Source organism: Carlito syrichta, unplaced genomic scaffold (assembly GCF_000164805.1).
Source record: "Carlito syrichta isolate Samal-C Ts95f unplaced genomic scaffold, Tarsius_syrichta-2.0.1 Scaffold290399, whole genome shotgun sequence".
Classification (NCBI taxonomy): Eukaryota; Metazoa; Chordata; class Mammalia; order Primates; family Tarsiidae; genus Carlito; species Carlito syrichta.
Window position 1 is genome coordinate 839,415 of NW_007234495.1, and position 13,205 is coordinate 852,619.

The 13,205-nt window shown below is 40.2% G+C and overlaps 1 protein-coding gene across 4 annotated transcripts in view; it reads right to left on the reverse strand.

Moving 5' to 3' along the window:
• Positions 1–2,359: 2,359 nt before the first annotated feature.
• RNF145 (ring finger protein 145) overlaps positions 2,360–13,205 on the reverse strand; it is a 60,588-nt gene continuing 49,742 nt past the window's right edge. For all 4 annotated transcript variants that reach the window (XM_021710588.1, XM_008054429.2, XM_021710587.1 and 1 more), the window contains exons 9-11: positions 7,674–7,821; positions 6,140–6,496; positions 2,360–3,970 (exon numbers count right to left, since the gene is read on the reverse strand). In XM_021710588.1, the coding sequence (XP_021566263.1) occupies positions 3,611–3,970; positions 6,140–6,496; positions 7,674–7,821 (865 nt within the window). In that variant the 3' untranslated portion in view covers positions 2,360–3,610. The remainder of the gene's footprint in view (positions 3,971–6,139; positions 6,497–7,673; positions 7,822–13,205) is intronic.

Here is a 13,205-nt window from a genome sequence, read left to right on the forward strand (position 1 = left end):
CGGAATTCGGGATCTGATCAGTTAGAAGATAAACCACTCACAGAAATGACTCCATCCAGTTGGCATGCGATATTATGCACTCTGCTTTTAGAAAAACTAAAATCCTATGCCACTTTTAAGCATTTTTATATGAAGAACCACCTGCTGAGTTCGTTTGTTGGCTCAGTAGGTATTTAGAGCGGCCTGCCCTGGACCAGGCTCTAGGAATACAGTGGTGAGCCCAACCTGAGTTAAGTTTAACATTTGGCACAGCAAAATATTAAAAAATACATGAAACTCATCATTTCATTGGGATAAAGATTAAAAATATAGATGGTGGATTGCCTGAGCCCGCGGGTTCGAGACCTGCCTGGGCAGCGAGACCTCATCTCTACAATAAATAAAAAAATCAGCCGGGCGTGGTAGCGTATGCCTGTAATTCTGGCTACTCGGAAGGCTGAGGTGGAAGAATCGCCAGAGCCCAGCAAGTCGAGGCTGCGGTGGCCGGGAGCGGCCACTGCACTCCAGTCTGGACGACAGAGTGAGACTTCAACTCAAAAAAAATATATATATAGATGGGCAGTCGAGGTGAGAGGATTGTTTGAGCCCAAGGGTTCGAGACCAGCCTGGGCAACTTGAAGCCTTGTCTCTACAATGAATCAAAAAATTAGCCAGGCGTGGTGGTGTGTTCCTGTAGTTCCAGCTACGTGGAAGGCTGAGGTAGAATCACTTGAGCCCAGCAGGTCGAGGCTGCGGTGGCCGTGAGTGTGCTACTGCACTCCAGCCTGGGCGACAGTGAGACCACGACTGGAAAAAACAAATGATTAAAAAAAATTCTTGGCTGGGCTCAGTGGCTCAGCCTGTAATACCAACACTTTGGGAGGCCGAGGTGAGTGGATTGCCTGAGCCCGCAGGTTCGAGACCTGGGCAAGTTGGCAAGGGCTCATCTCTGCAATATATTTTTAAAAATTAGCCGGGCGTGGTAGCGCATACCTGTAGTTCTGGCTACCTGGAAGACTGAGATGGAAGGATCGCCAGAGCCCAGGAAGTCAAGGCTGCCGTGACCCGTGATCGTGCCACTGCACTCCAGCCTAGGTGACAGCGAGACCGTGACTGGGAAAAAAAAAAAATTAAAAAAAAATCCTCAAGTGTTGTTCCTCGAGAGCACTGGTCACTGACATGCTCTTCTTACCAGGCCACAGAAGTGACCTGTAATGGCTGGTGGGGCCATTCCAGGTATTCTGGCCAAGGGGGAGTGAGCAGAAGTGATGTGTCCACACCTGGGAGGAGTCAGGTGTACTTGCTTTCCGGAAGTCTCCCCTTTGGCATGGCCATCAGAAGGTTCAAGTCGTGGCTCTTCCACCAGCCTCTGTCCCTGAGTGTCTGCACCAAATAGGGTGCCCCTGCTAACCGGCAAATGGGCATGTGTGTAGTATGCATGCATGAGACAAAAACCTGTTTTGAAACCACTGCAACTGTGAGGTTTTTTGTTGTTGTTGTTGCTGCTACAACATAACAGTTCTCCTGATAGAAGAAAAAGATATCCAGTGCTATGGTGGCATTTGTCCAACAGGATGTCAGATTTGGTATGAAGATCTGGTGTCTACTCACTACTGGGAGGTAAGAAGTGTAGTATAATGTCAAACTCATGCCAAAGAAACCTCTTTATTAAAGTATCTGGGTATTTTTCCTTATGACTACAGGAAAGGGAATTCTTTGGTCAAAAGACTAAACCAGATCTCAAGCTAAAAAACTACCAAATCCAACATGCCATAATTATTTCAATCTTTTCTGCAATTTTATTCCTTCACACAGGGCACCAAAACGCTTAATATTCGAGCATGTATATTTCAGAGACTGAAAATCAGTTTTGAATTCCAAATGGTCACTGCTAGGCCTTTGGACAGTAGTGACCACTAGAGGGACCCATCTGCTTTGTTTTCTGCCTAACACAGAGCCCAAAAGGAAAAGGATGGTGAGAAACTTCCTGCTACACGGGGAGAAATGAATTCTAGGCCCGTTTTTTTCTCCCAAATGAAACGCTGTGCTGGTGCCAGATCAGCTAGCTAGAATCACCTGGGCAAATGTGAAATGCACCTTCTCAGGTACCCCCAAAGGCTGATTCAGTGGGTCTCAAGTGAGGTTCAGAAATATGTATTTGTTTTAAAAAGCTCCCCAGAAGCTTCTGATGCAGAGCTAGATTTGCTACCATTCGGGTAGAAAATTTCAAAAAAAATGGGTCCTTTTCGATCAGAGTTTTGCCATCTGTAGGTTACTTTTGAAAGGGATCAATGTGTAAGTCCAGATAGATAAAAAGGACCTCCTAAGCACAGAATCCAATAAAACACTTTACAATGATAATAAATCACAGGAACAAAAGTTATCTTCAAATGTAAATTTATTAAGACATTCAGCTATGTCTGTCGGTCTACATCCAAATTTGCTACTAAAAATAAAATAAAGTCACATCCCACATTAGGAATACCAAGGTCTGAAAAACACTTTTTTTGAGCCAAGCCTATTGTATAAATAAATGACTAGTTTCTTTTCATATCAAAATTCCCATAAAAAATTCCATTCCCCCCTCCCCAGTGCTACCTGTAGCCATGATGAATGTAAAAATCTAAATATGACACATCCTTGTCAAAGAAAAGGTGCAAAGTCTACTAACAGCTTTAAAAGTGGCATTTGCAGAGTGTGATCATACAGTTATGTACTCATTCCCAAAGTGCAAATATTGCCATAATTTAATACTGTTTGGATTCAGCTGTGAGAACTAAACATTACACAGGACTGAAAGGTACACCCAGGCCTCCATCAGTGCCCTAAAGCTCTTCCCACTTTGGTCTCCTTCACTAAAGCAGACTCCAAAGTGTTCATTAGAGTTTTAGTTTACGTCACACAGCCAACGAAGTATACAATATTAACAAAAGGTTCATATACATCAAAAGATTGAAGACTCCGTCATGAAGGTCAAGAGTCTCATATGACACAAATGTACCCGCAAGGCCCGCGCACCCACCCCCCTTCCCTAAAGCACATACGAGTGTGAGCGTGCTGCGCTCTCGGAATACAATCGATGCTTCTACATCTTTGATTTCATTTCAGTGCTGTACAAGACTCGACCATCACCTGACTGAGTTCCGACTGACTGAGGAAAACAGGGGTGGAGAAAGGGCTGGTCGCTCTTCACACCGTGGCAAGAATGATCCGTCCCCGGCAGTGAAAGGCCAGTTCCGCCTGGGCCTGTGCCTGCCACGCTTGTGCTCGTCCTCTTGATTCTCATCTCCTCAGTCCCTCTGAACACGCAAATCTGATTTTATTGATCCCTCACACACATCAGGGGCAGTTTCTGAAGTTGTGAAGGTTGAATTCTCTTGGCAAACCTCTACAAAACATCAGCATAGAGTATATAAATACATTTTGATGAGCATACATGGCAGAATTTCTCCCATAGGCCAGGGGATGAAAGCAGGTGGTCTCCACTGAGAGTACTTCCTGGATTAGATCCCTGGAATGTCAGTTTCCTGCCTGATCGTCTCACATGTCCATTCCCCGAACTGGAGCATGAACTCCATCTTGAGTTAGCTTCCCCACAGAGTACCAACACATCATTTCTGCTTCCTTTCCTCTAAGCTGACTCTACAGGAAGTGCTTTATCTTTTGCACTATGAGGATATTCTTTGGGGTCAACAGCCCCTTCCTGGCTATCTGGTCTTCTGGCAACAGGCCCACTACTGTCCCCAGAATCCTCCTGTACCCTGGTCCCTGGAGAACGTGCCTGGCCTGGGGGTTCAGAACCTTCCTGAAGCATGACATGTTCAGCTTCAGCAGGAGGCTGTGGAGGCTCGGTTCCTAACCCCGGAGGCTGGGAGGAGTTCTTGAGGTGGCAGTGGCACAGAGGGCAGGTCTCCTGGACATACAGCCATTTCTTTAGACAGCCTGCATGGAAGAAATGACTGCAAGGCGTGATCACAGCAGATTTCATGTCCTAAAAGAGGCGGAAAAAAAAAGACATCTCATAAATGCAAAATCTTTGAAGCTATCCCCAAAAGTTCTGGTCCCAGCATTTCTTTCCCACAATAGAAAATTTGTAACACAGATCCCAGAATAAAACTAATTTTATGTTTCAGTAATAATCCTGTTGCCATCAGAGACCCTCTTATACAAATGATACAAGAATCACTGGCGAGGTAATTTTTAAAACAGAAGTAAAACCAACAATGAGGAAGAAACCACCCTGTCAATTGGGTTTTGTGTTGGTATAAAATGCAAGGGTTACACAACCACAGCAGTTATCACCAGGTCTCCACTAGTATGACAAGAGTGTAACTAGAACCTCAAAAAATCTGATGAAGACAGGACTTTTCTACAGTTATGCTCCAACACAGCTGGAAATACTATTCCATGATGAGATTACTTGCAAGGAGACAAAATCAGCCACATAACACCAGGGTATTGGCAAGGAATGGCCATTCCATTAGGGCCAATATCCATACCCAGTTCTCAAGATTTGGTCGGTAGGAGCCAGTGTTTCTCAACTTGCATCAGAATCACTTGTTAATGCACCTCCCTGGGCCACCCCAGACCCACTAAATTAGGAGATGTGACAATGGGATTCATAAGTCAAGTTACAAAAAGCCACCGTGTGACTTTCACGTACCCACATTTGATAACCACTGGAATAAGGAGTGGGATACTCTGCATTAATACTCCTTGCATAAGATACCTAAGAGGGGGAACTTGAGGACATGAAGTCAAAATTGTAAAGATATACATTTAGTGACTCAACGAAATTAATTTTACTCCAAAAGCCCAACACAAGGAGGTGTGGCAACCCCAGAAATTCCTTGCCAAGAACTGGTAATACCTAGTCAACTTTAAGCAGGAAGCCATCCAAGGAAAAGCAGCCAGGGGAAGCTAAGCAGTTTGACTCTCATTTTCTACGTGAGATCAGCAGGTAGTTCTAGCACCTCAAAAAAAGTGATGTGACAACAGGAAGTACCAAAAGAGAACTCTTGAACTACTTCGACATCAGCTGCTGGAGCTGATGTGCCGACTCTGGTTTTGATGTGCTTTGCCCTGGGTCCAATGAGGCTACCTAGCATGACAGAGCCAGAGCTCACCCTAATTCAAGGAACTGAGAGAACTACACGAGCAGACTAAAGGGCCTGCGTTACTCCTCTGTCCCCTCAAATGCTAAAGCAAACTGGAAAACTTTGTTTTGCTAGGATCCAAAAGTATGTTTTAATCTTAATAAAAAATTGGAGTTACTATGAGAACAACATTCTTATTCTAGTTTTAAACATACACAACTACATATACACCCCCACCTAAACAATAGAAGCAGTTCTGGAGAAAGAACACTCCTTATACAGTACTGACACTACCTCTAGTTCTGTTCCACCAGCTCACACTCATTAAGAGTGATTTTAAATGGAATACAGTTTCTGCTGCTGCCCACAATCTCTGTCCGTATTTCCAACAGTGCAGCCTCTTACGCAGGTGATTGATAATTTGACTCTCAGCCTGTTTGTGGTTGTTTTATTTCCAAGGTGATCTAAACACTATTTGCAACAGAAGGTAAGCACCAGGCTCTTCACAATGCTTGTGCCAAAGCCTGCGGGTAGGCCAATGTCAGCGGTGCACCACTGGCGGCCTTCACCATATCCACCCTCCCCCACAAATTCTGTACCCTTCTCAGATCCTCAGCGACCCACAGGTAAACACATGCTCTCTCTACCTACACTAGGTATATGGACATTCTATTTCTTCCCCACTCTGGGAATACCACAAGGAAAAGAGTCAGAATCTTGGCACACCACTTTTCAGGAGCTGCTGACTCCTGATGGATTAGGGTATTTGATAGTATATGTGTGTATTCAGGAGTAAATATAAAATACACCTGACCTGTTTTTCCTTTATTTATAGGTGAGCAGTAATGTTGAAAACAACAATAAATTAGAACTTATGGGCTAAATTAAAACCTTAATGTAAAAATGGAAGTATTTGATCAGTTCTTCAATAATTTGAGGACTTTTGTTTGTTACCCAGGAGATAATTGTGCCTAGAAATTTAAGTTGACTTTGGTTAATGTGGTGACAGTCCCAAGGGATGCACTGTCTGACTCACCCAAGTGGATTCCTACTGAGTGAGTTACCTGATAGCAGATGGCACAAATGTCATTGTGCTTCTCAAGCTGCTCTTTCGTAGCAATGGGTAATGATTTAATCTTATTCACAGCATCCCTGCGGAGGAGAAAGCTCTTCCACCCCAGCTGGGCCCGAAGCCACACATTATAGTAGGAATGGATGAAGATGATCATTGAGCCCATCACTGTCCATTCTCCAAAGATGGTCTCTGAGACGCCATAGGCCACCACGCAGAGAGCCACAAGGAACTCCAGCAGGCGGTATGTGCCATTCACATAGTAGATGACATCATCCATGTTTTCCACCGGCTCTTTTCTGAATTCCTCAACCATAAATAAGACATAAATAAAAAGTGTTCCCAGAACCTGAAAAAAAGTAGGTATATTTATTTGTAAAGAATATTATCACTAAGAAACTGGTTTCCTTATATAGTAACACATTCCTGATACTTTTAGGATACCCTACTTAAAATCTAAAGAGGAGTAACCAAAGGAATTATTATTATTTTTTAGACACAGGGTCTCGCTCTGTCACCCAGGCTGCAATTCAGTGGCATGATCATAGGTCACTATAGCCTCAAACTCCAAGACTCAGGCAATCCTCCCACCTCCACGTCCCCAGTCGCTGGGACTATAGATGTGAGTCACCACAACTAGTTTATTTTTGTATTTTTTGTAGAGACAGGGTCTCAAAAATTGCCCAAATTTTTAAAAATAGATAAATAGTACGATCTGAAGAGAAGACACTGGTTCAATTAGAATATGGGTGATCTTAGTGATCCAGGTATTAGATACTGCAAAGCCATAGCTTCAAGACACAATTTTCCTCAAAGTATTCTGATGAGTAATCAGTTTTCTCTGACTTATCATTTTCCCTTATTCCCAGGTCACCAAACCCCAACAATTCTATCTTAGTTTTCCTCATACTATAGTCATTCCCATTCCACAACGCTCAAAGAACTTTTACTCTACAAAGAACAATGAATTAGTATTCAATGCCAGCACATTTTCCTTTACTTTTCACTGACTAGGCAGCAATGATTGGCCTTTCAGTTGCAATAAGCTTCCTCATTTCTAGGGCAGTATTTGTGTGTGTGTGTGTGTGCGTGTGTGTATCTATAAAATATGTGTTATGTCTGTGTGTAATACACACATACAACATATATATTTATATACATCATGCAACTATGGGTATTTTTGAGATGATATTTTTATAAAATACACACTCCAAACAAGCTCTAAGATCTTTTAATGTTCTAGTTACTTATCAAAATTTAAGATTTATATGATAGCTCTGTACCATACCATTTTGAAAAAGAGGAAGAGAAAGGCTTATTTATCTTCATAAAAAAATATTGTGATTTAGACAGGTCCACCTAGTAGTTTAATAACCTGCCCTCTAACTCCTATGCTCAAATAGATGTCATGTATTCTAGCAGAGGGTAGGAAGTTATCACTTCAATACTTTGAAAAAGTTTAATTCCTTTTCTGGGAGGAAAAGTAGTATCAGTTATCATATAGAGTTCATTAACCCTAGGCTTACCTGAAGAGAGGTAAGAATGCTGCTGGAAATAATGATAAGAAGCCAAAAGTCCATGTGGAAAAACTGGCAAATCATGTAAGCCATATAAGCAGGGAATACCAGCAAAAATAAACAAAGGCTCACAGCACGGAAGTGTTTCCATAAACTCCTAGAGAAAGAGAAAATTATTCTTTTAAAGTGCTTGCCACCTACTAGCACAACCAATTACATTACCAACTAACATCTCTGGTACGATGATTAACCCTTTGCACTCGGATGTCCCCTCTGAGGGGACTTCATAAATCTAGCATATCATTCAGATGTCCCCTCTCAGGGGACATAAAGAGATTGCTGGTGATTATATAGGACAAACTTATGCCAGCACAAATTTTTTAAAAATGTGTGTTTCCTTGAAGTTTTCTATTCAAATTGCAAAAACAAAAAAAAGCAAATAGATGAAATATACACTGAGATATGACCAATCAGTTGAGAAGTAGTTTTCAGGAATCGTGAGCACATCCTTTCTCATCTTCTTTGAATAACAGACTGGATAATAAATTACATATTATTAATGTGGGGGGAAGAAAGTGAGACTGCATTCTCTGCTTGAATAGAAAAGCACCAGGTAGGAGATGTCAAACAAATTACCATTGCATGACATGTATCAATGAACCTGCAAAGCATGTCTGTGACTATTTCACGCATTACCACATGTTAGAAAAATATAAGATATAAAATTTTGATTTTTTTGTTGCAAGTTCCTCAATGTCCAAAATACCATTATAAACCAAATATCATTACGATAAGATAATTGGTTCCAACGCTATACTATTTAATATGAAGTGATGCATTTTTCACTATTTCATAAAAAAAAAAGTGAGGTCGAGTTGCTGGTGGGTATTGGTGAGATGGCTCTGAGTGCAAAGGGTTAAATTAACAAATATCTGACTGAGCACCCTCCTCCAAGCCAGTCACTGCACTAGAGCTCAGGGCAAGTCACAGGGGTTTATCATTTCAAAACTACTTCAATTGACACTCAATTGCCAAGTACCATCAGTTTCTTTTTTTCTCAATACTTTGTTTTCAATTTCATTCACATTTCTAGCAATTTCAAATTATTTCAGGCTTTTGTACCCTTAAACCCTAACAATTTTAATAGTAATTTTCACTACTAGGAAAGTGATCCATATCTATGTCATTTTCTAATTTGATGATATCCTCTCCCTACCCACTCCATTCTGTGACGAAAATCTGCTGCAGTGAGTGTGGTGTCACTAATGTTGAGGTGAGGGGAATAAGAGGCTTGACTAAGAACCAGTGAAACCAGTTAAGAGCTCCTAGCTGGTCTTCCTCTCTTCCCTAGTCTCTGATCTATCTTGGACACTTGCCAGCCAGATTAATCTCCCTAAAGTTCTGTCCTAATATTTACAATATTGGCCAGACATGGTGGCTCACATCTGTAATCCTAGCACATTGGAAGGCCAAGGTGGAAGGGCTGCTTGAGGCCAGGAGTTCGAGGTTAACCTGAACAATATAGCAAGGCCCCATATCTACAAAAAATAAAAATAGTTATCTGGGTGTGGTAGAGCGAGTTTGTAGTCCCAGCTACTTGGGAGGCTGAGGCAAGAGGGATCACTTGAGCCCAGAACTTTGAGGCTGCAGTGAATTATGATCATATCACTGTACACCAGCCTGGGTAACAGAGCAAGACCTGGTCCCTAAAAATAAATAAACAAATAAATAACAATTTAAAAAAATATATATGTTAACGTCTTCTCTAAATTTCCGTTTCACATTTGAGGTTTTCTACTTTCAATTTTTCAGTCCAAGTTTGTCAACATCTGTTTCTCACTATAAGTTGGTTAATTAACTGTTCTTCCAGCAAAACACATGTGCTCTTTACATCCCACTAGAAATACCTCCATCATGCTACTTCTCTAAACCTTTTAGGCTAACTCAGGCTAAACAAACATATTTGGACTTCAACAAAAATAGTTTCAAGCTGATGGTACAACAAAATTAAGCTGTTTTAATTAAATAACAACATCTGTGACATGTTCTCAAAATCCAGACAAAGCATCTCAAAAAGACTCAAATAACATAAATAATCTTTCCTACTTTTAATTATGATATATGTGGGTAGTAAAAAATTACCACACAAATGCTATACTGTGTAATACTAGTTAATTCATAGAAGAAAGTAAATTATTATGGCAAAATGAAAGCTAGGTGTCCTGGAAAATGTTTTGCATCTTTTCTTGCCAAAACTTCTATTATCAGAAGTTAAGAAACAAGTGTAAACCTGTCAATAGCTTTGCTTCGAATTCAAATCAAACGATTTTACTTTTTTAAAGAAGGGCTGGCAAGAAGGAATGACATAACAGTATTGTACTATGTTAGATGATACATTACATAGAACGAATAAGGCAATTTGCCTTAAAATCTCAAGTATACTTTTCAAAATCAAGCTAGCTATTACCCACTTATATAAAATATATGCATATTTACAAAAATACTTACAGAAAAAAGCATATACAGCTTTATGTCAGAGTTTTTAACTTATGTGTCTAGTTTTGATATAGTTGTATACATTACATACACACATATATACATACATGATATGTGTTAAAATGAAATAAATTTTTAAATAAAATATTTTTAAAATAGGGAAAAATTACATTAAAACCTTGTTCCAGTAACAGGCTAAGCACCATAAAATGAAAAATAATTTTTTACATTCACTCTAACCCAATATTTTAAGGTTTGCCTTCTGAAAATTTGCTATATAATTTAAAGAAGTAGACTATAGTACTAATATTCCTTGTTAAAAACTGCAATAAAATTTGTAGATAAAATAAGCAATTACCTCTACAGCTAAAACTAACTTAGACATTCTCTTAAGTCAAACACTGGAAATTACCTATCTATTCTACACAACTCCAAGACATGTTTATAAGGATTTTTCCCATAACGATTATTTGCTTATCAATATCATCTCTTAACTGTACCTTTAATTTGAGAACTAAGATGTTTCATTTTCTTTTTAATCCTCAGTGTACTGAATTAATCATAGTCCTTGATTCACAAAGCACTATCATTACTGGTTCGTGTGTGTCCCTCTTTTCATTTAGTTAGTAATCTTGCTAGTTATTAAACTAATGTAAGAAGCCTTCATGAACCCACCTCCCCATATACTGATGAGGGCTGGACAATAACCCACACCTAACTCTATGGGCAGGCCTGCCTCTGCCATGTCCCCTGTGCCCCTTGAAACCACTATCTTGAATCCTGTGTCCTATGTGCTTCATTGCTTGCTTTGGTTGATTCACAGTTTGATTTTGATTCCTAAGGAGTATAATTTTCATTTTATATTTATTTATTGAGTCAGAGTCTGGCTGTCGCCCTGGCTGGAGTACAGTGGCACGCTCACAGCTACAGTAGCATAAACATCCTGGGCTTAGGCAATCCTTCCACCTCAGCATCCCAAGCAGCCAGGAATGCAGGTGTGCACTACCAGTCTAGCTTTTTTTTTTTGTAGAGACAGGTTTAACTATATTGCCCAGGCTGGTGTCAAACTCCTAGACTCAAGTAATCCACCTGCCTCTGCCTCTCAAAGAGCTGTGATTACAGGTGTGAGCCACCGTGCCTGACCAGGAGCATAAATTTTAAAATTTTGTTTTTAACATAAAAATAATATTCTATATTGTCATCTTTTGGACTTTTTAAAAACTTGATATTGCTACGAATCATTCATAATGTTTTATGTGTCACTATTTTTAACATACCACTGTGATTACTATCACGTTTTATTATTCACTTTTCTGTCTGACTGGCACCTGGGTTGTTCCCAGGCTTTTGCTTTGTGACTCGTGCTATTCTTCTACATGTCTCCTACTATATATATGCAAGAGTGCCTCTTGAATATACACCTACGAGGACATAATGCCAAACTGTGCTCTGAAGCAACTCTACTGTACACTCACGTCAGTACCATGGGCTGGCTGTGGATAGACATTTTCTCTCACCCTGACACCAGCAGACTCTCCTTCCTCTCTCTTCCTTCCTCTCGATTTACCGTTCATTGCCGATCCAATAGGTAAAACTCTCACCTATGGTCTTCATTTACATTTCCCTGATCAGTGAAGATGCTGAACTCTCTTCATAATCATGTGGATTTCCATCTTTTCTTAAATACTTCACTATGCCTTTTGTCCATTTTTCTTACTGATTTGTAGGAGCTGTTTTTATCTATTCTTGATCAGGAGTGTATACTGAGACTATCTTCCCCCAGTTTGTACTAATCATTTCTAATTTAAGCTATCTTTAGGTTTAAAAACTGCTATTGATTTTAATAGTTTATGTATTGATCTTTTCTTTCATAGTCACAGCCATTCTCAGTTTTTCACAGTCACTTCTGTCAGTTTAGGAAATCTTTTCCTACCTTAAAGTCCAAAGTATTTTAATCTGCTACAGTCTTAACTTTCTGTTTTTGATATTTACGTCCCTAACATTCTGGAGTTGATTATTTTGTTTAGAGTGTGAGATAAGGATCCAGTTTTTTCCTAGCTTCATTATAGGCTAGCACTACCTGTCCCCACTCACCTGACATGCTACTTCAGTCATATACCAAAGTTCCATACAGACAGGGCTGTCTGGGGACTTTCTGTTCCATTGGACATGCTGTCTATCCTTGAGTCAACATTACAAACATCTCATAATATCTCCTGCTATGAGTGAAATACTTTATCTTCCTCAAGTTGCCTGATTTTTTAAAATATTGGGATTACACTGGTCTCACCGAATGAGTTGGGGAGTATCCTTTCATATTGTCTGAAAGTATTTGTTTAGGATAGAGATAATCTGTCACTTAAAAGTTTGGCAGAACTTGCCTGTAATGCCATCTGGGTCAGGAAGTTTACCAACTGCTTCAATTTCTTTAATAGTTCCAGAATTATCCAAGCTTTTTAGCTCTTTATTTCTTTTTAGTTCTTCCTGAGTCAGTTGTGTTAAGTTGTATTTTCCTCATAACATTCTCATTTCATTTGCTTTAAAAAGTACTGCAGTGAAGCTGCTGGTGGTATTCTCTTACTACCGTAGGCAATGGTGGGAGAGAAGAAGAGAACCTAAAATGATTCACTCCTATTTTTCCTCCCACAGCCAAGAGGGGAGTCTCTCTGCCTCTGGCTAATGCTTCTGTAGCCACAAAGAATAACATAGACATCAATTCAAAATAACTGCCCTAGAACCATCCACAATACTTCTCAATTTGTTCCTTTACCTCTAAATTTCCCCTGCATTTGATCTTTCTTTTCTTTTCCTTTTTTTTTTTTTTTTTTTTGAGTCAGGGTCTCACTCTGACACCCAGGCTGGAGTCCAGTGGCATAATCACAGCTCACTGCAGTCTCAATCTCCTAAGCTCAGGCAATCCTTCCACCTCAGTCTTCTGAGCAGCTGGAACTACTGGCAGGGGGCCACCACGCCTGGCTAATTTTTTGATTTTTTAGTAGAGATAAGGTCTCTGTATGTTGCCCAGGCTGTTCTAGAAGTTGTGAG